The sequence below is a fragment of the Neoarthrinium moseri genome (assembly GCF_022829205.1).
Source record: "Neoarthrinium moseri strain CBS 164.80 chromosome Unknown scaffold115_Wmoseri_CBS_16480, whole genome shotgun sequence".
In the NCBI taxonomy this organism is placed as follows: domain Eukaryota; kingdom Fungi; phylum Ascomycota; class Sordariomycetes; order Amphisphaeriales; family Apiosporaceae; genus Neoarthrinium; species Neoarthrinium moseri.
The window spans coordinates 33,125-56,747 of NW_026055229.1; the positions used below are offsets into that span (position 1 = coordinate 33,125).

The 23,623-nt window shown below is 55.0% G+C and overlaps 12 protein-coding genes across 12 annotated transcripts; 5 read left to right on the top strand and 7 right to left on the bottom strand.

Annotated features, from left to right (window-relative positions):
- Window positions 1-1,399: 1,399 nt before the first annotated feature.
- Window positions 1,400-1,697, top strand: JN550_013422 (uncharacterized protein; the record flags this gene model as incomplete). Its single annotated transcript, XM_049312007.1, has 2 exons — window positions 1,400-1,448; window positions 1,516-1,697. The coding sequence occupies 2 exons, from the start codon at window positions 1,400-1,402 to the stop codon at window positions 1,695-1,697; spliced, it is 231 nt and encodes a 76-aa protein (XP_049164603.1).
- A 514-nt stretch (window positions 1,698-2,211) lies between these two features.
- Window positions 2,212-2,763, bottom strand: JN550_013423 (uncharacterized protein; the record flags this gene model as incomplete). Its single annotated transcript, XM_049312008.1, has 1 exon — window positions 2,212-2,763. The coding sequence occupies one exon, from the start codon at window positions 2,761-2,763 to the stop codon at window positions 2,212-2,214; it is 552 nt and encodes a 183-aa protein (XP_049164604.1).
- Window positions 2,764-3,813: 1,050 nt separating this feature from the next.
- Window positions 3,814-4,785, top strand: JN550_013424 (uncharacterized protein; the record flags this gene model as incomplete). Its single annotated transcript, XM_049312009.1, has 2 exons — window positions 3,814-4,317; window positions 4,396-4,785. The coding sequence occupies 2 exons, from the start codon at window positions 3,814-3,816 to the stop codon at window positions 4,783-4,785; spliced, it is 894 nt and encodes a 297-aa protein (XP_049164605.1).
- A 218-nt stretch (window positions 4,786-5,003) lies between these two features.
- JN550_013425 (uncharacterized protein) lies at window positions 5,004-5,585 on the bottom strand (the record flags this gene model as incomplete). Its single annotated transcript, XM_049312010.1, has 1 exon — window positions 5,004-5,585. The coding sequence occupies one exon, from the start codon at window positions 5,583-5,585 to the stop codon at window positions 5,004-5,006; it is 582 nt and encodes a 193-aa protein (XP_049164606.1).
- Window positions 5,586-6,396: 811 nt separating this feature from the next.
- Window positions 6,397-6,709, top strand: JN550_013426 (uncharacterized protein; the record flags this gene model as incomplete). The annotated part of the gene is made up of 2 exons (XM_049312011.1): window positions 6,397-6,611; window positions 6,685-6,709. 2 exons carry the CDS (start codon window positions 6,397-6,399, stop codon window positions 6,707-6,709), a joined length of 240 nt encoding a protein of 79 aa, XP_049164607.1.
- Window positions 6,710-7,122: 413 nt separating this feature from the next.
- On the bottom strand, window positions 7,123-8,368 carry JN550_013427 (uncharacterized protein; the record flags this gene model as incomplete). Its single annotated transcript, XM_049312012.1, has 2 exons — window positions 7,123-7,922; window positions 7,996-8,368. The coding sequence occupies 2 exons, from the start codon at window positions 8,366-8,368 to the stop codon at window positions 7,123-7,125; spliced, it is 1,173 nt and encodes a 390-aa protein (XP_049164608.1).
- Window positions 8,369-8,988: 620 nt separating this feature from the next.
- On the bottom strand, window positions 8,989-9,928 carry JN550_013428 (uncharacterized protein; the record flags this gene model as incomplete). Its single annotated transcript, XM_049312015.1, has 3 exons — window positions 8,989-9,033; window positions 9,121-9,772; window positions 9,864-9,928. 3 exons carry the CDS (start codon window positions 9,926-9,928, stop codon window positions 8,989-8,991), a joined length of 762 nt encoding a protein of 253 aa, XP_049164609.1.
- Window positions 9,929-11,934: 2,006 nt separating this feature from the next.
- Window positions 11,935-12,774, bottom strand: JN550_013429 (uncharacterized protein; the record flags this gene model as incomplete). Its single annotated transcript, XM_049312016.1, has 1 exon — window positions 11,935-12,774. The coding sequence occupies one exon, from the start codon at window positions 12,772-12,774 to the stop codon at window positions 11,935-11,937; it is 840 nt and encodes a 279-aa protein (XP_049164610.1).
- A 1,781-nt stretch (window positions 12,775-14,555) lies between these two features.
- On the bottom strand, window positions 14,556-15,834 carry JN550_013430 (uncharacterized protein; the record flags this gene model as incomplete). The annotated part of the gene is made up of 6 exons (XM_049312017.1): window positions 14,556-14,632; window positions 14,698-14,878; window positions 14,934-15,052; window positions 15,123-15,423; window positions 15,494-15,712; window positions 15,775-15,834. 6 exons carry the CDS (start codon window positions 15,832-15,834, stop codon window positions 14,556-14,558), a joined length of 957 nt encoding a protein of 318 aa, XP_049164611.1.
- Window positions 15,835-17,083: 1,249 nt separating this feature from the next.
- Window positions 17,084-17,698, top strand: JN550_013431 (uncharacterized protein; the record flags this gene model as incomplete). The annotated part of the gene is made up of 2 exons (XM_049312018.1): window positions 17,084-17,164; window positions 17,261-17,698. 2 exons carry the CDS (start codon window positions 17,084-17,086, stop codon window positions 17,696-17,698), a joined length of 519 nt encoding a protein of 172 aa, XP_049164612.1.
- A 186-nt stretch (window positions 17,699-17,884) lies between these two features.
- On the bottom strand, window positions 17,885-20,017 carry JN550_013432 (uncharacterized protein; the record flags this gene model as incomplete). Its single annotated transcript, XM_049312019.1, has 1 exon — window positions 17,885-20,017. One exon carries the CDS (start codon window positions 20,015-20,017, stop codon window positions 17,885-17,887), a length of 2,133 nt encoding a protein of 710 aa, XP_049164613.1.
- Window positions 20,018-21,113: 1,096 nt separating this feature from the next.
- On the top strand, window positions 21,114-23,438 carry JN550_013433 (uncharacterized protein; the record flags this gene model as incomplete). Its single annotated transcript, XM_049312020.1, has 1 exon — window positions 21,114-23,438. The coding sequence occupies one exon, from the start codon at window positions 21,114-21,116 to the stop codon at window positions 23,436-23,438; it is 2,325 nt and encodes a 774-aa protein (XP_049164614.1).
- Window positions 23,439-23,623: the final 185 nt, after the last annotated feature.

A 23,623-nucleotide genomic window follows, 5' to 3' on the forward strand; every position in this document is an offset into this window, starting at 1 on the left:
AAAAGCTGTCACCTTATCAAACTTTACTAAGGCTGCAGCAGTCACGCACTCAGACTCAGATGTCGCAGTTCTCTCAGCGTGCTCAAATCGTACAGAAGCTGAGAAGTATAATACTTCGTTTCGAATACGGTGTCTCATTTATCACTCGGTTGTAGCTGTTTCTAATTAGAGCCACAACACGAATATTACTTCGTAGGCACTTGAGACTCTTTGCATGACCTACCAGTCGACGTCGTGTTGTTGACGTTGTCAATCTTCTCATGAGAAAGGGCACATTACGCATCTTAGCTTTGGTACCAATCAGCGTCTTCTATTCTCGGCCCATCCTCGAGTCTCCGAACAGCGATAAAGCCGCATAGACATGTGTTTGGTGAGTCTCAAAGTTGCAACCAGGGTCGGTGAATGGCAGCGTTTTAGGACTGCCAGATTTTGGGCGGTTTGAATCTAAATTGCGCTATGGCGGGACATACCCGCCTAGCAGGCGGTAGTATTAATAGATTCGCGTTGAGGTGATGCGCGGGGACTGTTTCGCATGTTTCTACCAAGCGTGTCAACATTGGCGTGTGGATAGGTCCTATCCCATCAGTTTGGTTGCAATACATGGCTGGTTCCAGATATTGCCGCCCCGCGGCTGTTGCAAGTCCAAGAGCAGTCAAGCCGTTTCAAGCCCAGCCAAAACATGTACAGCATCAGCACATGGGAATTATGTGGACCTCGGCGCTACGCTCCCGACCAGCTTTTGGCGGTGCCTGAACTACCGCAAGGTAGTTTCCGGCTGCCCGCATCCAACCCCACGATCAGACGACAGATGCAGCAAGGGCGATCTTCCCCGCTAAGATTGGGGGCGTCCCCAGCCAAGCAAAAACAGGCCGGCCACACCACTCTGCCGCCTGTTGCATACCGGGCTGCTCACTAGCATCCCCTAAGCTGGGCCCGTGGCGGAACAATTAGGAACGTTTCGGGTATCACTGGGTAAGTCTCCAGCATTAGCTCGACTCCTCTAGCCAAGAATATCACAGGCCTTCCGGCAAGCTCGTCTTGAGATCTGACGGTTGTTGGGTCTCATGATCGTGGGCTTTTGCTGCGAGGGTTGGTGCTGGTTGCATTCATAAGTCTGCGCATCCTCGTGCGAGTCTGCACTTCCCAGCTCTTGTCGTGACATGTCGTGGCGTGTTGTATTCTCCAAGATCCAAGCCGCGTACGTAGCTCGCTCAACCTCCAAATTGACACAGGCCGTCCGCCATTATGTCCCAACGAACAGCGCGGCCTTTCTCCACTACTTCGGGAGTTCATCCGGCATATCTCCCAAGCTTACACAAGGCCAGCCGTGTGGAAAAGAAGCTGTATGCCATTTCCCCCATATGAGCCGACGATCAGAATGCGCTTGCGTCGCACAAAAATGTTAACTATCAGAAGGGTACCGGCTGCAGTTGCTACGGTCGGCATTGGTGAGTTGTTTGTGCCATCCCGGGCCTTTCTCGACGGCGGAGCGCTGACCTCATAACCTCGGCTCAGGCTACGGAATCGCCAAATACAAGCAGGCCCAGATCGACCAACAGCACGCTCAGTTCTCGCAGTCAGCAGCGCAACGCCAAGCAGAGTCTGATGCTATGATGAATGCGTATGGAGACCGATCGAGTCTCGCGGAGCTCGAGGCTGCCATGAAAGCCTATGAGGAACGCCGCTCGCAACGGTGACCGTACTGTCTCGGCAGGCTTGAGAATCATCGCTCTCTCTCGTGCTTCCCTGAAGGCACGACGTGATAGCATAGAAGGAGTTCAGGTGTACTTTGGTGGTTTGGGAGGTCATCAAAAGCGTGTTCGCTGGTTTTATGCATTGAATGGCTGCATCATTATCCGCTGATTCCATGGTGCTCGGTGATTTTCAACGCGGGCATCGTGGCCCAAGGGGCGTTCGACTACCATTTCGCATCAAGCAGACAGAATCAGACGTGTAAGAGGCCACATTTTGCTTCGGGCCAAGTTGCCAGCAGCTTGGTCCACTTACGATGTGCAAGCATGCCTCCCGGAACGCAACCACTGCGTCTTCAGTCCTGGTTTTATGGACTCTGTATTTCGATAAGGTTACCATCAACTTTCCAAATTCGGGGGCTCTGCCACTCAAACCTTACTTGTATATACACATTGATATACATCATTCCACCAGTCTGTTTTCATATAACCATCCGTTTGTGTCGTTCTATACTCTCAGCTAGTTACGCTCTTGAATGTCCTTCACCAACACCTCAAAGTAAAGATCACCCCGTAGGGCTTTCCCGTTCCCAATATCAGCATACGGGAACGGACGTGTCTCGCCAGTCTTTCGGTATCCCCTCCTGGCATACCACGCAATAATCTCCTCTCTCAGCCAGATGACAGTCATTTCCATCTTATACGCACCCCATTGTCGCGATGCGTAGTCCTCGGCATATAACAAGACTTGACGCCCGATGCCGCCTCCTTGACGTTTAGGGTTCACGGCGAAGAGACCAAAATATGCAATGCCCTTCTCAGGACGCCAGACCAGCTCACAGCAAGATGCCAGGACATCATTTCCGTCTGCAGCCAGGAGGATCACGGTGTCTGGGCTTTGAATCTTGTCCAACAGGCCAGAAGCATCGATGCGTTCACTTATCAAGAGGTCGGCCTCCGTCGTCCAGCCGGCGCGACTTTCTTCTCCGCGATAAGCTGAGTTGATCAAGGGAAGAAGAAGCCCAATATCTTCTGGTGTTGCAACGCGATATCGAAGGCTGATCCCTGTCATGTTGCGCCTCGAACACTCGGGTTGCTGCTGTTTTGTGTAACTCGACGGGCTTGTCTATTGTGACCAGCTCAGAAGCAGCAATGAGTTTGTGGGATAGATTGGTGGCCGTCGGAGCTGAATGTGTCTGCCAGTTACAATTTCACTGTCTGAAAACTAACACATACATCAGATAGTTGCTCGTTTGGCTATAACAAAAAATTTATGGGTGGTTTATGGCTGACGGCGATTGAGCAACATAACTCGGCGGCTTGCACGGCCAAGTATTTTGGGCAATATGTACTGATCGACAAAATCAATTCCAATCCTATAGCCATGCCTCACGATGGTGGTTTGCACTTGTTGAACACGTCAGCGACACCGGCTGAACCGACTAAAGGGCGCACGAACGTCAAAGACACGCCCTGTGTCAACAAGAGAGCAACATATCGTAAGGCGTAGAGACACGTGACGGGTGACCAAGCGCGACCTTGCTTAGGTTATTACCTGGTTGTGAGTCGGTATCTCTCTATCCACTTATGGACGGACGACAACGCATGGCTCCCAGGCTGATGCAGTCGGCTTGCTGATGGCCGGGTGCCCAATGCTATGCGATTTGCGAATGACCCTCATTTGGCCCCACCGTCGTCGACGCCATCGCGCCTTAGGTTCGCGGGGGGTTGATGATACAAGCTCATTGGCGCGCATGGAGAGTTTGAGAATCGCAAAGTAAGGTCCAGCCGGGTGGCCGATGGATTTCCAACTGTTAAAGGACCAGTTCGGTCCGAATTGACAGGCCTCAGCAGGTCTAGGAGACATCGCGGCAAGGGCAATTGGACAGCGAAGAAAATTCATAGGCTCAATGCCCTGAGCTGGAGGTGGGGGGTTAGGAGACACCAGCCGCGACCCGCAGCAATGACGATGAGAAACAATGCGACATCCCACCCTGCTGGCCCGCCTGCGTCATATGGCGGTCTTGGATGATCCTCAAAAGTCTGGCGATTCCCCAGTCGCTCTTCAGATCATTTTCTCTTTTCTCTCTCCTACTCTATAGCAACTGCAGAAACATCCACCATGGCTCCTGAACACACGAAGAAGACATACACCCTCGCCTCGGGTGACAAGATGCCCGCCATTGGGCTGGGAACATGGCAATCTCCCCAAAATGCCACGGCTACTGCCGTCGAGGCAGCAATCCGGGCTGGCTACCGGTACATCGACACCGCTTTTGCCTACGGAAACGAGTCTGAGGTCGGAGCCGGCGTTCGTGCCTCTGGAGTTCCCCGCGAGCAACTCTGGATCACGACCAAGCTCGACAACCCGTGGCACAAGCGCGTTGCTGAGGGCATCGACACTTCGCTCAAGAATCTGGGCATGGACTACGTTGACTTGTATCTCATGCACTGGCCCAGCAGTACTCGACCGGATGATCTAAAGAAGCACTATGACGATTGGAATTTCGTCGACACCTGGCGTGAGCTGCAGAAGCTCGTAGGAACTGGGAAAGTGCGCAACATCGGTGTCTCCAACTTTGGAATCACCAACCTGGAGAAGCTGTTGAACGACCCATCCTGCAAGGTATGAGGTCCCAGAAGCACATCGAAGCTCGGTGTAGCCGACCTCGGTCTGTTTCGTGAACACTAACATCAGGCACAGATTGTCCCGGCCGTCAACCAGGTCGAGTTGCACCCTAATAACCCGTCTCCCAAGCTGGTTCAGTACTGCAAAGACAAGGGCATCCACCTGACAGGCTACTCCTGCCTGGGCAGCACCAACTCGCCGCTCTACAAGGACGAAACGCTTCTGTCTCTCGCCAAGGCCAAGGGCAAGACGCCGCAACAATGTCTCCTCCAGTGGGGCATCCAAAACGGCTGGGACGTCATTCCCAAGTCGGTAACCAAGGAGCGTATTGAGGGCAACTTCGATCTCGATGGGTGGGAGTTGACGGAGGAGGAGCTCAAGAAGCTCTCGAGCTTGCCGGATCGATTTAAGGTCTGCGGAGACGATTGGCTGCCTGTCAAGGTCTTCTTCGGTGACGATGAGTAGAGCATGATGCTATTGGGGAGTAACGACTTTGACGCTGGTTGGTAGCGACGCATAGTCGTGACCGGACGGTTGCCAGACAGTCTCAGCTATGAAATAGAGACGGCCCCCGGGAAGAGTACCACAATCTCCAAATCGAATGGTACGATAGGTTCCGTGGCCAGGCTTCCGTGATGCAAGGTGTTGCCGGTGCCGGCCGAGTTCGCATAAAGTGTGTCCTTTCAAAGCTTCCCTTTGCCTGCCTCCTCGTCCAGGACTAGTTGTATGTTTTGCCGTATCCTTGCCGCCAGTTCGACGGCCTCGTCGTCGTCAAGCTCCTCCCGCTGTCCTCTCCCAAACATGGTAAAACTTTCTCGCAGCTTGCCACTCGCTCTGATCTCGGGGCGCGGGATCAGGTGATAGTGGACGTGGTCGACAACTTGAGCCGCAGCGGCACCGTTGTTCTGCACGACATTCCAGTCCGCGACCCCGGTCGTTCGCACTAGAGCCTTGCTGAGGATTCTCAAGTACGCGCCCAGCTCGGCGGCCTCGCTTGTCGAGACATCGGTCAACTTGGAGGCGTGGCGGCGGGGGCAGAGCAGCAAATGACCTCGAGACAAGGGCAGGATGTCGAGGAAAGCGAGCAAGGTGGGCGTTGAGAGAACGATGAAGCTCAGAGGGGAGACGTTTTCGGGATCGAGGACGGGAGAGTCGGCAGCCGGTGGTGCGCTTGGGTCGTACGAGGCGTATGCAGATGCAATGTTGCAGAAGGGGCAAGGAGCTGCAGGGGGAAGAATAGTCGGATCAAAGGCGTGTGAAGCCATGGTGTAGTATGCTAGGATGAAATAAATATAATTATATGAAAACGACAGAAGATGGCGGTGAATCCAGCTGGGCTGAGTTGCTGCGATTGTACGCAGATATGCGGGCGGTGGGTAGCTGGCTAGCTGGCTCGGTCCGTTGGTAGGGATCACGCACACGGTAAGAGGGTGCAGTCCCTGATCTACCAGACTCGCATACCCTTGAAGATCGGTCTGGGGTGGCGGAGGAGAGGGATATCAGCTGGTCTGGCGGCAAGGCCCAATGGAAGGGAATGCGAAAACGCGGGCGATATTTGAGTGTTACTCAACGTCGACTTCGAGTGGTGAATGTCGAACCCGACACGCTCCCTAGATCTGGAGGTACCTGGGGTTACTGTTACTGTAGGCAGGTAGTCTCGGGTGTGATTTTGGCGGAGGAGTTAGTTACCGAGGTCCCCAAACCCAGTCGATCCCCCCTACCTGTAGTACCTACCCTTTGGTCAGTTACTCAGGTTAGTTAAGCACTTCCAGGCTAATGTAAACTACCTGGCTTACAGGTACTTCCGCGCCTGAAAAGCTCCCCGGAGGCTTTGATTAGGTAACGCCCTCCGCTGGAATTCTGCCGCTTGGGCCCCTCCTTCACCGCCTGAATTTCTTTGAATCCATCGGTTCTACATCGCATCGCATCGCATCACATCGCATCACGCTGATAGCACTGCCCGTTCACACTCCACCCAAAACCCCAAACGCCACAGCTACGCATCTGTGCTCTCGTCGCGGCCTCGCTCGGCAGCACGTCCAATAGACGCCCAACGCCTAGACACAGTCATCCACCATGTCCCGAGAAGCCTACCAGATTCCCACCTCTCAAGGCGCCGGCGGCCCTGGCGCTGGCAACGCCGCCGTCGCGGGCCGTGCCGTTGACAACGAAGGACTCCCCATGCTGTACATCTGCGGAGATTGCGGAACCAAGTTTCCCTTGAAGCGCGGCGACACTATCCGTTGCATCGAGTGCGGCTGTCGAGTCCTCTACAAGGAAAGAACCAGAAGGTATGTCACGTCGTATGGGCACGCTGGGCCCCGAACCACACCCCATGCTGCACCAACTGACCCCTCGCGGTAGAATGGTCCAGTTCGAGGCGCGGTGATATGGCAACAAGGCGATTCTACGACTTTGCAAGCATGAGGGGGATAGCGTAAGGCCGAGGTCGAGGGAGCTTCATGCTAGTGCTCCGGGCAAGTCTACTCAATACAAGTATGACTACCTAGGGAGCTGGCTACGTCTGCAAGGCACGAGTAAGAAGCTGGCAAGTAGAAACTGGCGAAAGTCCCAGACGTTCGACGATAGGGGGTGTGACTCCCATTGTGCGCCAGGATTTGTGTCGAGGGTCCGGTGGAGTTTTTGGAGTTGGTCAGACCATTGCGTTCTTCTGTTAGATGCCTTGAAATCAAAATGGTATCAATTACGCCGACCCGATCCAACCGAACGACCATCTATGCTATATATCCTTCTTCTCCGTCTGCAATCTTTCCACCACCCATGCCAATGTGCCGCGGTAACCTATTGCCTCTGTGTGTGTAGGAACTTAGCAAAGCTCGCATCTGCCATGGTCGAATCTGCATTGCCCTCCATGGCTGCCTCGTATCTCGCCTGGAGGCCCTCACGATCCATCTCGTCGTCGTCGGGGTAATCATCCTCTTCATCATCACTCGGGACCTCGACGTCATCATTGTCGGTCGGATCCTGCACCATATCTCGGCTGCTGCCTGCCTTGTCCGAGTCCATGCCCATCCCCTTCATCATCTTTTCAAGCTCCTTCTCCCGCGTCTTGCGCTTTACATCCTCGCGCTCCGCCCTCTTCCTCTCCAACTCGGGGAGGTAGTCGCGGTTGAACTCATCTGCCTTCTCTCGGACTGCGGAAAAGAAGTCGTTCACGCCCTGACCCGTCATGGACGACACGCCAACCACGCTCAGATGGGTGTAGAACTCCTCCAGCATCAAGCTCATCGAGTTCAACAGGCTGCTCATATATCCACTGCCTCCGCCCTCGCCTTCGACGCCGCCAAAAGCATTGCTGGCCTCGTCCGCTTGGAGCGCTTCGGAGAATGCGTCGTAATCTGTCATCCAGTCCTTGGCGAACGATGGGTCCTTCACATCGGCCTTGTTGAAGACCAAGATCATCGGGAGCTTTGTCTTGTAGAGGATGGAGCAGGCATAGAGCATGTTCGACATGAAGGTGCTCGTCGAGGCTGTGCGGGGCGTGTCGATGATGTACGCGATGACAGTGGGGAATGACGAGGCGAGGGACTCCAGCAGGATCTGGCCCGAGGCGGACCAGACGAAAACCTCGATCTGCCCGGCTGTCGCCCGCAGATGTGTAAGCAGATAGTGTTGACGCCCTGGGGAAGCCGGCGGGCCGGGGCAAGAACTTACGTGTATCTACCAATATATTCTGAATAGGTTTCTTCCCGTCCTCTGGGGCCGCTCTCTTGTCCAGCAAACCCACGATCTGGTCGACCTTGGTCGCGAACAGGTTCAGACTCGTCAAGATTCCGCCATTGGGTCCAAGGTTGTACTGCTTCATGACCTCCTTGTAGTTGACCGAGTCGCGGATGTCAATGTTGGACTCGAACGGCACATTCAGCACTGCCGGGTCCAGGTTGATGACATACGGCGGTTCCTTCTGGCCGTGAAGATGGGCGTTGATGCGTTGCATAAAGGTTGTCTTGCCCGATCCCGCCATGCCGACGCAGACGATGGCCGTCGGCTTAGGTGCCACCGGCGGCGTGCTACTGCTGGACGCCATGACTCTTGAAGGGTAAGGAGGTCCTGCCAGTGAATGTCTATGATCGCCCACTTAAACTTTCTTGGGAGGCTGCCGCGATCCGATGTGCTTGCGCAGACAGTTTCGAGGAACGGGACGGAGGTCGATGTAAGGTAGGTGGGTAGGTAACTCTGTAGCTCCCCAGCGCGGGGCTCGGGCAGTTTGGGTGAAGAAAAATACAAGCAGGGCGGCTCAGTTCCGCCCATGACGAAAGTGGGGCACGCCATGTCGTCGTGCCTATGTACTCAAGTACATAGTATTCATCTTCAGCCATGGTGTACTCTCGGCCTCTGGGTTTTGATACAGTATATGGATTTGGACAATCGTCATAGGACATTGTCCACCCTGGGCATCCGGCATAGTCTGCCTTGCCTCTGCGGGTTTCAGGTGCGGAAATCTCCCCGACAGAGAGGAACACGGTCAGGAAATGCCTTGTAACATTGATATTCCACCTCGCGCCAGAGTCTTTTATATCAGTCCTTTAGGGAAAATCATGATAGGGACGCTGGCACTGCCAGCACTATTCAAACCCTGGTATATTGTGACCACTTGGCTTCGTAGGCAGTGTTGGCTGTGAAATGATACATTTTGTGTTTGACAATTTAGTAACTCTTCGTAGGATACCCGAAAAAGACACCCCTCAGATTCTACCGATGAAGATATCTATGATACCAGCCCACAAGATACCAGATACCCACCCCACATAAAGTTAGCATGAATATCCATGAACTCACCCCAGCTATGACGTGTTCCTGGAATACCTTCCTCGCGTCGTCCTTGCTGTTGTTATGCGGAAACGGCTGGTTGGGAATGGGTACGTTAAGAATCCGGCACAGCGGCTCCCAGCCCTCGCTTACTTCATACCAGAACAGCTTCTCTGCCGGCACCTCGCGTCTCAGGTGGTCCTCGTGCTTTTGTATGGTACCTTCGACGATCTGCTCGTCTCCGTAACGCCATAGCATGATGGATTGGAACCGCTCCGCCCATAGCCCGTAGACTTGGGCCTTGTGCAACCAAAGCACAAGGATGGGTAAGTACCACGTCGACATCATACTGTTCATATATTCCATGCTTCTCCACCAGGACTTGTGGTCCCTCGTTGTCGCGATCACGATGGCGTCCGGATAGACCCTCATGATTTCGGGCACGAGAGTCGCAGCTGGGCAATCCATGGTGGCAACATAGCCTTCCAGTATTGAGGAGAACAACCAATCCAGCTTTTTACGCTCGGCAAATGTCTTGGCCTTTGGGGCAAGGTTCATGATCTCCAACCAGGTTTTCATTTCGTGTATTGAGCCTCCGAGTGATTGGATGCCCGAATCGTGGACTGGTCCATCGAGAAGAATCGTAAGCGCCTGGTTCAGAGTTTTGGTGCCTGTCCTAGACCTGTCCATTCTTAGTGATGTTCAGGAGGGGTTCAAGTCCCAAAGAGGCTGGGCAGGAGTATGAAGCACTACGCCAGCACGATGGTACATACATTCCAGCTCCGATAACCCGGAACTTCGTACCCAATGGTCCGGGTGAGGATGGTGCCTGACCCATCTTGAGATCGATATCGCCCGCTTTATTTCTCGCGCATGCAAAGCTTTCCCAGCCGTCTGCGAGGCGACGTCACCCAAATCCTGAGGCCACTTAAGCGAATGCAATGTGGCTCGGAGAATTGGTCACGCAATGGAGTCTTGCGATAGCGCCATGTCTAGGTATTTATACACCAGTATCCGTGTAGCCATGGCCCCAGTACCGCGGAGGCTATCTATGGGTTCGAGTTGAGGCTAAAGGGGGCGGCAGTCCGCGTGAGACGAATCAAAGGAGTCAAAAGAGACATGGCTCTCATAACCACGCAGTCCTCGCGGGTCCGATCTTCCGAGTAGGGCAACGTTATCTTCCGCTCCGACTGAGACCTGCCAACTTTTCCTGGAATTCTGAGATCGACTCTTCCCATTACTTGCCAAGCCGGTTGAACGATGTGGTGAAATGCAGGAACATAGCTCCCTCTTTTATTCCCGTAAGCGAGCCGCTTGTGACACGCAGCATTAGAACATGGCTTGTACTATTGATGTCCTTTTCCTTCCAGCAGGATCTACCGTATGCCAATTTCGATACCCGGGTCCAAGCCGGACGATATTTTAGGCTTGCATGGTGCATGTCGCCGGAAATTGTGCTGTATATCTCGGATGCTGGTTTCGGCTTCATCTAGTAAGCAACGCTGCCTATAAATATGGCAGCTTGGGCCAGATGCTCAATTGGGGTGGGCCGATATTCAAAAACATCAGACTCTAGCTCTCCCTCAAGCAGCATTTCGTGACCTTAGATGCATGAATGGGCTAGCGAAAGGTGCAAAGTAACAGCTGTGGTGCATGTTTAAATGGTTGCATGCAAATGCTGCGCAGACTAGCAGGCACTAATCACCATTAATAATCGAGAGGCAGGAGAATAACATAATGCGTGCCACCATCAGGATGGTGCTGCGCATTCCCAGCCAACCGTTAGTTAGCTGTTAAGATAATCTCTATACTAGCCTCACATATCACTCCGCCTGTGTGGCTCAAGACTGCAGAAGCATATAACATCAAGGTCATGGCGATACACAAAGCGGTCAGGGATCGTTCGACAAACACAACGTTCATCTCGGAACACTAGAAGCCAAGCACATTTGAAGCCTTGGTATTAACATCAAATGGCGGCTGACTTTCACGCATTATAAAGCACAACATAGTTGAGGTGGCCGAATTTCTCATTACCTCACCCTGACGAGGGTTCAAGTCAGGGCTGGTCCACTAGGGACAGTGGGCGAATTAGCTAGTCATCTAGACGACACTATCTTCAGTCCATCCTACACCCGCTTGCACGATAGCGAAACCAAATACAGCATCGATATCCTCACTCGTTCTATCCAAGTCGAGTTCAGACTTTCACAATCTTGGCACATAGGAGATGTCATGGCAGCGAAGAGGTCGCGCCAGCCTGTGGTCCATTCGTCCTCCCCGCCTGCCCAGGCGGTGGCAAATCGGTTGGAGCACATCGCATGCGACGTACCGTCACCATGCCCACCGCGATGAAAAGCAACGCAGTTGAAAAGACAAACTTCTTCGGTATCGGGGTAAACTTTCCCAATCTTTGAAGCCGATGTTTCGCGTGTATCGCTCATCGAACCGATCCGAAAATCAAAATCCAAGTACAAGCCATCCAGAGACCTAACCCAGCCCAAAGATTCCAGGGGTAATAATCACGCGGAGATGGGGTTTTGGGTCATTAGAACAAGAGACAGAGGCAATGAAAGCATCGTGTACAATCACGCCCCTCTCTCCCGGAATGGCGTTACATCAAATAGGTCGGCCAACCTCGATGAGAAGTGGAGGGTTATTGTAAACTCTCCCAAAAGGTGTTCCAATCTGATGAGTGCAATCTGGGAGAGGCTGAGTTGGGGGAAAGACAGAAGAAATCATCATGTACCTCGTAACAGAACTCCGTCCCTCGCCAAAAGTCCAGCGCCGAAAATCAAGACCCAAGGTGACTATCATTGCAATGGCACAAGGCTACGCAACCTTTCAGATCGTCTTTGGTGTCCGAGCATTGCTCATCTCCACGACGTCGTCAAGGTGGTTGCACATGGCCACGAACAAGTCGAAAAAAAGTTTACCGCCCCGTTCCATCTCCGCCTGCATGGTTCCGCTCCTCTTAAATGTCTTGCGACATCTAATGATCAAAGCGAGGTAATGAGCGCGGAGTCGCGAGTCCGAGTCCGGCGTGTTGTCATAGGCATACTGTGCCGATCGCAGAATGGTCGCGACGTCGATTCCGCTCTGCAGGCCCTGCTTGCGCAGAGCCAGGCGCTTGAGCTCCTCGAGCCCGAAGCGTTCCGCGATGCAGTATATGACGGTATCCCTGAGCAGGGCTTGCCCTACGCTGGACACGTAAGTTGTGGCTTCCACGGCTCCGCGGCCGCCTCCGTTTTCTGATGAGACCGGAGACCTTCCCGCGGCTGTGTTCGCATCTTCGAGTTCCCAAGAGTTTCGGTGCTTGTTGTGAAGCAAGCGTGGGTAGTAGTCGCCCTTGTAGAGATACTCAAGCACAGCCGAGAAGACTTCGGGTTCTTCGTCCGGAAGAGATATCCTCTTACTCTGCGCCTCGAGGTACTGGTCTCGGCAGGCGCGCTCAAAGAACGACGACTGACACAAGACCTCCTCATGCGCCGCAAACAGTCGCCCTTCTCGACCCACGGTAAGGGTGACAATGGGTGAGTTGAGAGTCTTCTTCACAGGCATACTCTCCTCGAGCGACCGCTGCAATTTCGACAGCTTCTGGGGGTCACCTCGAATGGTGTTCGACTTCTTCAGCCTCGACGCCTTGTCGACTCGGTCCTGGGACCGGAACGAGCGCTTGAACATGGCGACGGTAGTGAATCGGAGGAGCGAAAGAAATCGAGACGTGGTTTTCGAGGTGTGAAAAACAGGAAAGCAAGAAAAAAGGCACCAAAAAACAGAAAACCCCGGGAAGAGCTATGTTTTTTATCCTCCTTCTTTTCCGGTGTTACTTGCAAGAGAGCGACGAAAAGAGCGTGTATTTGTATTGAGAGGACTCTGGTTTCCGCTAGAGAGTGAAGGTGAGTTGACGCACAAAAAAGTTGACACGGGCCCGGGCGGTATATTCCAGAGTGCAATTCGGTCGGAGACAAACGAATGAATCTGGAGATATCCTTGAAGTGCTTTGCGACCCTGATGGTTGTGGTGGGGGAGGGAGAACAAAGGGAAGACCGACTAGAAATGGAGGGGGTGGTTGTTGATATTTATACTAGCAAGGGTCCTACATGATTTACGTAGGGGCAACCGCGCCAGGATGTGCCGCCGCGCCAAGACTCTGGCTCGCTCAGTCAGTTGTCAGATCGTCGCCTATCTTCCCAGTAAACGCCCAATGGGTCCATGGGTACCAGTAAAACAGGCACCAACCCTGCTGGTTGCCTCTATGTGGCCACCCAGCGCCTCGTAGGTACCTTGATCGAGTTTGCATCCAGCCCAGCGTCTGCAATGTGGAGATTATCCTCCGTGAACAGATGACAAGCATGGGACAAGTAGCTTCAAGAGACTAGGCAGGCTTGGGGAGAAAGTCCTCGGACAGCGCAGGAAGCAGAAGCAGGTTGTGCTGGTCTTCTAAACTCTAGAACGCCCAAATATCTAGTTATCACCCACAGTCCTCGTGGCACAACATGTTTGGGCGGCGCAGTCCCAGCCACGTCGGGCGGACAAGCACTGCCTCCTTGGGAGATGGGCCCTTAAATGGACATTGCAACAAGCCCAATGTGGTGATGCGACTCTGTTCACTACCCATGGTATGTCATTACCTCCTATTGAGACCTAGAAAAAATATCGTGAGCATTGGCTAGTCAAAGCACGCGCTGGGCCAGGCACCTGGGTAGGTACGTCATCCTGGCTGCCGGACACCAGCCTGCGCATGCACAATTCGTGACTGGAGGGATCGTGGGAGGGTGGGGGCGATGTGGGATGGAAAACCGGGATGTTAGGCCTCGTTCAGGAACAGCGTCATGCGATGCGCTATCAGTCCCTCTGGTACCTGACAAGCCTTGGTTCCCGAGCAGAGAGTCAAACTGGAACACTACCTCAGATGTAGCTTAGCCAAACGCCAGGAGCCCAGAAAGACATGCGGAAACTATTAGTTCCCAAGTTGCGACCAGTTTCCCGTAACGAATGCGACTCATCTCCAAGACGGTAGCCGTTCTTCACCCGAGACGAGGGAAGCCGGCGAGAGAACATGCGAACCCGTAAGTTGAGCCCGCAAGGTCAGGAGCTCAAAAGGTCAGGCACGGTTGTGAGTCAAGTCAATTGGGTAGCACTTGGGCATGGGATCAATTTGGATAGTCAACCTAACAGATGCCTCACGAAAGCCTCGCCAGCTCCTCCAGAATCAATGTACAGCGGATCGGATACAGCATTGCCAATTTAAGCTTATTCCGCCGCCTCCACCAGGTCGTGTCCACTCACCTCTAACCTGACCTCCGCCCACCCACGTAACCGATGGCCAACACAGATGCGTACGTTCAGTGAGTCACTGGAAGCACGATGCAGATGTTCACAAAGAATCACACGTCTTCACCGCGAGCTGCCACTGTGCCGCAACCGCTGTGTGTAAGCCTGTGCCGAATGTCAAGGTGCCCTCAATTGAGGCGGTTGGAGTCATGATTCGCAGTCATGCTCTCCCGCATCGCGATCAAACCGTACATGTAGGAAAAGACTATTGCAACCCGCTCGTTAGTATGGTTTGCTAAGCATGAGATATAGGCCGGTGGGGCAACGTACTTCCAGGCGAAAGCGAGATGAAGGCAAGACTTGCGGCGACGGTTGCCTCCTTGACATCGCCCATCAGAGATGGGTCCAGGAAGAAGAGCCCTGAATGACCCGTTGCAAGCTTGCCGAGACCGGCCCAGGCCAGATAGGTTCCACTGGCGAACATCATACCTGCGACATGACTGGCGACCGGCTTGCAAGAAGGTGTCAGCTCAGCATGCTCGATGTCGGACTGCTTCTATACTCACAGTCTGGCGTCGGATGCTGTTGAAGAACATGACTTCCATCAGCCCGATTACCGAAGTAACGGACCAGACGTTGATAATGCTGAAGGCCTTGATATCATCCTCCTCAAAAAGCCCCTTGTCTGTCTCGGCTGTCAGTATCAAGAAGTCTCAAGCTGGTGCTGGGCCGAGAAGCACTATGGGCGGACTCACGAGGGTCGTACAGGGCACGGGTCTGGTTGTGTGGCGAGTGATGGTGGTGTGGGAAATGGGGGGTTTTGAAACCGCCATGGCCGGCAGGCACCAGAATAGCCCAGTAAATGATTGTATTCATGAAGGTGAAGACATGGGCGGCGGTGTAGAACATGCTGAAGAAGAAGCGACGGTTGCGGCAGTTCGCACGGTTCGGTGGCGACAGGAAACTGAGGACTCTGCTCCGGGCCCGGTGGCCATGACAGTCGTTCGCATCTTCCTGCACCGGTCGCGGGAGGAGAAGGTGCATGATGGTCCAGACCTTTTACAGTAGTTAGCCATGGTATTTGGAAACCTGGAACAGAATGGGTAACATGGCTGGGGCGTCGCACCGTGACCTGAAGATTGTACGCAAGCAGCAGAACAAACGATACCGTCGAGAACTGGAACGGAATTCGCCATCTGGTATGTCCGTCCTCGTTCTCCAGCTTGTATTTCATCGAGACACCAGCAACGGCCATGAGGTAGCCTGTCATGACAAGGCGGATGACCGCTAGTGCTTTCTGGTTGATGATGCGCCATGGCGAGTGGCATGCTCGAAGGTAGATAGGCTAGGTCGATCAGAACAGGGTTTTGCATATGCATTCTCTGCAACCCTGGAGCGTGAACTTACATGACTGTCCGTCTGAGGAGCATTCGCCGGACGAGGCATGAGTGGTGTGGTTTCCGACATCGCGGCGAATGTGGCGAATGTGGCGGTCCGGACGGACAATTCAAGAATACAAAGCTACAAGACTAAAAGAGATGCTGCCACAAGCGTGTTGATTGGAAGGATAGTAGGAAGTTGTCAGTGGCCTCTTCTGACTCCACGACGGCGCGGTTGTTGAGCGTCAAGATGAAGTTTGTAGATCAATAGAGCGATGGAACTGGTTATAGATAGAGAAACTATGGCTTGGCCACCATAAGTGAACTGTGTTGAGTCCATCAGCTGGGAAGGCAGCTCCGAGGCTTTTGGACGATGGGTTCAGCCAATGTTTGAATGGAAAGAAATCTTGGTTGTCTGAAGGAAAGAACCAGGAGCTCGATAGGCAGTTACATCGAGTAGGGGGGATTCCTGGCGGATAGGGGAAGCCACCAACCATGTTCCCAGGTTTCGCTGGCCGAACTCCCAATCTTTGGGCAAGTAGGCCAGACTGGGTTGACATGGACATCGGATACTGGGAGTGCATGAAAAGGGCCGGTCGGGAGGTGCCGCAGTTCATGGAGGTAGGATCAGCCTATACGGCGTGTCCAACCCAGAGGGAAGCAACCTACCAAGGTTAAGTGAGTGAGCAACTAACCCTGGTAAGAGGCAAGATGGAAACTCTGGGGTTGAAGCGAGGAGCGAGTGCAGAGGCGTAGTCCACCGAGGTATCTGTTCGAGCAGCACAGCACAGCGAGGTTGTGGAGTTTCGCTCTCATGGGCTGCCCGAATAATATATCATTTGCACTCGTCAGTAGATGGGACAGCCTGTGTTGAGCTGGCCCTGTCTCCATCCACTTCATCCTGCACTCATCTTGCTTGTGCGTGCAATCAAGGCCAGGTCAGTGTGTTGGCTGGAACGCCAACATAAGTTCTTGAAAGAAGACACCTGCATCTACTCCTCACAATGCTGGAGCCACTTTCATCGAACATGTAACTGAAAGCGATTGGGATCCAACATTGGGTCAGGACCAGCCCGGGTCTTTGTGTGTAAGCCGCACGCGCCCGCAGTTGAGTGCCAGCCGACACCAGCCCGCTAGGCCCCGGTTCCGGCAGCCGCCCCAGCTGACGGCGCAAGCTCCGTGGCCTGAAGCTTTGAGGACACCTCATCCCCGAAGGCGTAGTGTTCACCGGGCATATATGTAGACCATATCGCCCAAGCCAATTCCTACGCAAACCGCTCTCTCGTGCGAAGCAGCCGACGGCGACTCGTTCTTGTGTACCATAAGCCGACCACATCATGCTCTCCAGCCTCCAGAACCCGCGGCAGGCGGCTGCGCAGCTGCTCAACTTCGCACTGATCCTCTCCACCGCATTCATGGTATGTACCTATCTCGTCTGCTGCATCCCCAGCTCCCCCGCGCGGGAGATGGGGTCGCTATGCGCCATGCGCTGACACGTTGTCTGCGCCTTGTAGATGTGGAAAGGCCTGTCCATCGTCTCGGACTCGCCGTCCCCGATTGTCGTCGTCCTATCGGGGTCCATGGAGCCGGCCTTCCAGCGAGGCGACCTGCTCCTCCTCTGGAATCGCAACCTTATGGCCGAGACCGACGTGGGCGAGGTTGTGGTATACAACGTCAAGGACAAGGACATCCCCATCGTCCATCGGGTGGTGCGCAAGTTTGGCACGGGCGAGCACGCGAAGCTGCTGACCAAGGGCGACAACAACGCTGCCGACGACACGGAGCTCTACGCACAGGGACAGGACTATCTCGAGCGGCAAGACATCATTGGCAGCGTCGTGGGCTATATTCCATTTGTCGGCTACGTCACCATCATGCTGAGCGAGCATCCGTGGCTGAAGACGGTAATGCTGGGCATCATGGGCCTGCTTGTGGTGTTGCAAAGAGAATAGTCGGGCACATTTGTGGTCTTCATGGCGCGCGCACCCAGGTTTAATTAAGAGCATTGAGCAAAAAGATACCCAGTGAAATTTACACGGCTACGGTCTGTCAACGCTTGTCACAAATCGCAAACGAGATTCTTGCTTGAGATGAACCCCAGACGATGGTCGTATTTCCATACCTCGCTTTTTGACAATCTAACCATCTGCTAGCACTCGGGTCCAGTCAAACTTCCTCCAGCGCTTCTTGAATCTATCGGCCCTGGTGTCGCCCTTGTGCCAGCGACCCTGCTTTTTTATGACGTCGGGCCCGACGTCCAACATTCCGCCAATGATTTCCCTAGCAAAGAGATCCCCCCGAGGCCACCGGTCCGAGTTCTCCACCACGTGCCCGAGGCCGCCGTCAAGTGTAAACCATGCATGGAAGTAGGGCATCTCCTTGGCGATGGACCTGCGAAAGGCGAGTTTGCCGATGCCGCCCCTCGCCTTGGCCCCCGTGTCGATAATCTTCTTGTGCTGCGACCACTCATCGTCGGCCGAGAGCATGGCCTCCTTGAAAAATGCCGGAGCTGTGTCGCCGAGCTCGTATGGGATAGGTACGGCTTGCATGGCAGCATGCATATGGCGATGGGGCGCAGCAGCGTTCTCGTAGAATATGACTTCGCGGCCCTGGTCGTGATACATGCGCGTCAGGCACTTCATAAAGTTCCGTATCTCCTCCCACTCATCGTCGTCGCATTCGAGGAGGTTTGTGCGGTGCTGGACGGGCACAATGACGGCTCCGCCTTCAGCAAGCTCGGGTTCGGTAGGCAGCGTGAGGTAGACGCGCGTAGCCAACGATAGCATGGGCGCGATGGGTGCCTGGTTCCGGTCTTCGTGGTGGCAGAGCTGGCACTTGTCCAGGATGCTGTTGATCTTCTGGAACTCGCTGACGGCCGTGTTCCGGAGGTTGATCTCGGACTTCTGAATGCGCTTTGCCAGTTTTTCCGCGTTCTCGTCCATGTAATCAAGATCGTTGTCGAACTTGCCGTCCTTGGCAATCCGCTCTGCCAGTCGAAGACCCTCTCCTCCTCTCTGGCCCCGAGTACGGCGCTCTTCTCGCACCATGTCCTCGATGGTCATTTCATCGTTCTGCTCCACGAGGCCGCGCTCCCTCCCCCGCTTGGTTTCAACGGCCTTGGCCTCACCCCGGGTGCCAGCCAACAACCTGTTCTCCATGACGCCGAGGACAACCTGGTCAGAGTCCTGTGCGGCGAAGGCGGCAGCCGCCTCATTGTACTCGGCTTCCAGCTTTGCCGAATCTGGCGCCTTTCTCAGCTTGGCCTTCATCAGCTGGGCGCGCATCTTGTTAAGCTCCGTCTGGTCCATTCTGGCCACAGGTTGGGCCGCCGGCATATCTGGAAGTACGGTGTCTTGACCAAGTTCTCCATGTTCCGGTGACGGTTCCCGGCCCTCGCGGACACCCATCTTGAGTTTCCGCTCCTGGAATAGCTCCCCGCTTGGCTTCATGTTCCCAACATATCCCTCGCCGTAAGTCTGGCGTCGATCCAGCTCTATCTTCTCTTCCCGAGCGTCGTCAAATCCCCGCAAGCTACCATACCTCTCGACCGCCACGTCATCTACGGGGCGCCCGGTCTGCTCGGCAGCGGCATACACACCCCTTAGCTTCGTCATCCTCCACTGGCTACCGTCGTCTCCAAAGGTGTATTCCACGTCATGCTGGGCGGGCACTTGCAGGTCATCCAGCGACTTGCCCTCGTTGAGATGCTGCAGTTCCGCGGCGTTGATCTCTCGCGAATGAATGGCCCGAGTCGGCTCTGTCTTCGGCGGGGGGGTCTTCTCACGCTTGGCGCCCCTCTGGGTATAGTCGATTCCCAGTGCCGCCGGATCCGTCATCCAGCCGTCTCTCGTCAAGCTCTTGGGGTGGGAATCTGCAGCAGCAGTCTCCTCGTCTGGTAGCGGGAGGTCGCTCTTCGGATCCGAGACCTTGGCGTAGCCATGGCTGTGCTTGCTCGAACCACGGTCGATGTCCCGGCGATGATGGCGATGCCGGCGGCGCTCCCCATCTTCATCAACACCGTGGTCGTCGTCGTCTCCTCTTGCGTGGCGCGAGCGCTTGTGGCGGTGCTCATCGCGGTGTTCGCCGTCGTCGCCGTCGCGGGATCTGTGATGACGATGCCGGTGGCCGTGGCGCTCGGCCAGCTGGTCTGGATGCGTGTCTCTGTGGTGGTGGTGGTGGTGGCGGTGCTTGCGACTTCTGCGTTCCTCGGCGCGGTCGCGTTCTGCCTTCTCGGCAGCCAGCTCCTTCTCGAACTCGTCGAGACCATCCATCATGTGCCGGTGTGTGGGTGTGACGGGTTGCTCGAGACAGGTTTGCGGAACACCAGGCTGGGTGAGCCTGGTTTGCGAACGTTGAGAGCTTGAGGGATACCCGTGGACAATGGCCTGTCTATAATTGTGCAATCTGTAGTAGGCACATGCAGCTACCTGGATCCCAATGACGAAATTCCCAATTGAGAACGATGCACATCAATTACACCTGCTCTACCTACGTACTTGGCGTACCTTCAGGCGCCTCAAGCCACAGTATGCCCCTAGCAGCAGCCCGGGCCCCAGGGGGCAGCGCAAGATAGCGGGCAGGCGCTGGAGAGCCCCTAAAGTGCCCTGTGCTGCTAGCTTACAGTACAGCGGTGCCCGACGGCCTCGAGGCGACGCCCGTGGACCTGTGCAGCATCAGCTCCTTGAACGACACCACATTGATTGCGCCTCTCTCAACCGAAACAATCTCTTAGAAATATTCTTCCGGTGATCAGAAGCCCGTCCGCCGTCAAATTTGCTCTCTACCTCGACGGTGGTGGCTGGAAAAAACAGTTTTGATCGTCGCCCTCCCAGGTACTCGAACCTGCCAGCCTGCCTGCCTCTCTCTGTTCACCTGGTCGCGAAACTCTGTTTGCTCGACCTCCTCCCCCCACTGCACCAAGCGCGCCAGCAAAACCCACAAGCCCGCGAAAAACGCCAGCAGCGTCCCCCCACCTCCGGATTTCCCTTCACTTTGGCCTCACCACCCACCCCAAATCAAGCCTTCTGCAGTCGGCTCCGCGGCCGACGGTACCACTCACACCATCACATACATCACATCACTTACACGCATCGCGACTCGCGAGGTCCTGCCCGGCCTGCAAACAGCCGGAACGAAACCGCCTTGCACCGCCAGACTCGACCGTTCGCGGGCTGCGGTCGCCCTGCGCGAGCTGACTCACCGCAGCCTCACGGAGCCGCCCACCTGCCGTTCAGTCACTCATACAGACATATAGCCATTTATTTTGTCCGTTGGTTCGGTTTGTTGATACAGTCAGGCTTTCGGGACGGCCCCCAAGCAGACCAGACAGCCGGGTATTCCAGCACTCAGGCGTTCGGGCATTCACCAATGTCGTCCTTCTTCAAGCCCAACAAGCATCGCAAGGGTGGCTTTTCCATCAAGCCCAAGGGTGCCACCAACAACCGCCTTCGCGATGCCCTGCAGCTCGTGGACAGCCAGTCCGGCCTTGCTGGCTCTCCCGCTCCGGAAGCTGCTGCTTCTGCCTCCGCCTCGGGCGTGGTTGCCCCCTCGCGCAAAAGCTGCCCCAATCCTCAGTGTTCCAACCCCTCGGCCCGCATTGAGGACGGCTTCTGTACCAGCTGTGGACGTGAGGTCGAGCGCGATAACATCGTGAATGAGGTCTCGTTCGGGGAGAACGCAGCTGGCGCTGCCGTTGTTCAGGGGAGCTACATGGGCGCAGACCAGACTACCGTCCGTCCCATGGGTCCTGGCATGCGACGCATGGGAGGTGTCATCGGCGACTCTCGGGACCGCGTCGTGCGCGAGGCCAAGACGATGATGCAGCAATATGCCCAGCAGCTGAAGCTCTCCGACACCGTCGTCAATGAGGGCGTTCAGATCTTCAAGCTCGCTCTCAGCCAGAATTGGATCCAGGGCCGTGGCATGATCAAGGTCGTCCCCGTCTGCCTGTACGCCGCCTGTCGTCGTCAGGACACCTGCCGTGTCATGCTCATCGACTTTGCCGACTTGGTCAAGGTAAACGTCTACGAGCTCGGCCACGTCTTCAAGGCCCTTAACGACATTTACGACTTCAGCCACAACAAGATCAAATCCATCATCCCCGAGGATCTCATGTACCGTTTCTGCGACCGTCTGGACTTCGGCGACATGACCAAGGATGTTGCCGAGCTTGCCGCTCGGTTCTGTCAGCGTATGGGCCTTGATTGGATGGTCATGGGCCGTCGTCCGTCAGGCATCTGTGGTGCCTGCATCTTCTTGGCAGCTCAGGTTTGGGGTTTCCGGCGCACCGTGAGAGAGATTGTCTACGTCGTCAAGGTTACGATGCATACCATCGAGCAACGCTTGGACGAGTTCAAGGTCGTGGAGAGCAGCGAGCTGACGATTGAGGATTTCCTCAAGCAAGAATTGCTCGAATCACGCCACGACCCCCCTTCATTCTACCGAAAGCAGGCCGAGTATCTCGAGAAGATGGAGAAGCGCAGAGAGGAGGGCGGACACAAGCGGAAGCGGGTGATCCAGGATATCGATGGCGACGAGGATGCAGCCAGCGCGACAAACAGCAGCCCGCGCACAACCCCCTCGTCCAGCCGTGCGGCAAGCCAGGCGATGCCGCCACCCCCCCTGCCACTGCCCGACATGTCTAAGCGGCCTCAGGTGTCCGAGTTTCTGAAGAAGTCGTTCGATCCTGTCTCCCGAGAGACAATCATCGAAGCATTTGATCCTGATAACATTCCTGCCCCTGCTCCGCGCATCACCAATGGCAAGGACGTCGAAGAGGGCGTTGATGCGGATGACCCTACCGGTGAGGAGGCCATCGATCACCTTGCAGAGACGTATGCCGAGGCTGAGGCTGCGGTTGAGGCTGAGGCCGTGGCAGCCGAGGAAGAGGCAGCAACATCCAATGGCAGACGTCGACGTGGCAAACGTGCCCAGCAAGAGCCACTACTCACCTTTAATGAAGAGTGGGAAGAGGAAGAGGCCGTATTGGAGAAGCAGATTGACGAAGTCATCAGTGACCCCAGCAGCGATGAGCATCGGAAAGCTCTAGCCACGGCTGCATACCACGCTCGTGTCAAGGCCGCTTGGGCTCGCTCCCAGCTGCCAGCCCAAGAACTTAAAATGGACGAGGTCATCGACCCATCAGAGTTCGCCGACGATCCCGAGGTTGAGAACTGCCTGCTTAGTCGCGAGGAGATTGAGATCAAGGAGCTAATCTGGCTCAATGCGAACAAGGACTGGTTGCGAAAGCAACAAAACAAGCTCTTCGAAAAGGAGATGGAACAGCTGGGGCCTAAGAAGAAGCGGCGCAACCGCCTCAAGAAACCCCGTATCGGAGAAGGCCAGCTCACACCTGCAAGTACCCCTGGCGAGGCCGCCGTCGCGACTATGAAGAAGTTTACTATGAGTTCACGGATCAATCTCGACGCCATCAAGAACCTCTTTGGAGAGGACGGACCAGCGGGACCGGGCAGTGTCGCCCAAAGCAGCTATGCGGACAGCGAGTATGCCGAAAGCATAGCCGGTGATCATCCCAAGCCGAAGCAGGCGCCTTCTGCCCCCAAGTCGAAGGACCCTGAACAGCAGGCTGGCGAGGCCGAGGAGGAAGAGGAAGAGCCCGAGGAACACGATATCTACGATGACGACAACGCCTACGACGAGTACGACGAGGGTGACGATGAAGAATGGTACTAGAAGGGCACCCTGGATTGGCGTTTCGGCTTGAGGTTTTCAGATACCCCCATGGCGTTCCTCACAGCACTACGGATATAGGTAGAGCATAGTAGCATAATGGAACGCTATAGACTTTTATCACATACCTTGCTTTCGTTTCTCCTCTGGCCTGCTTAATAACACGTAGAGCTGTTATATTGGCTATT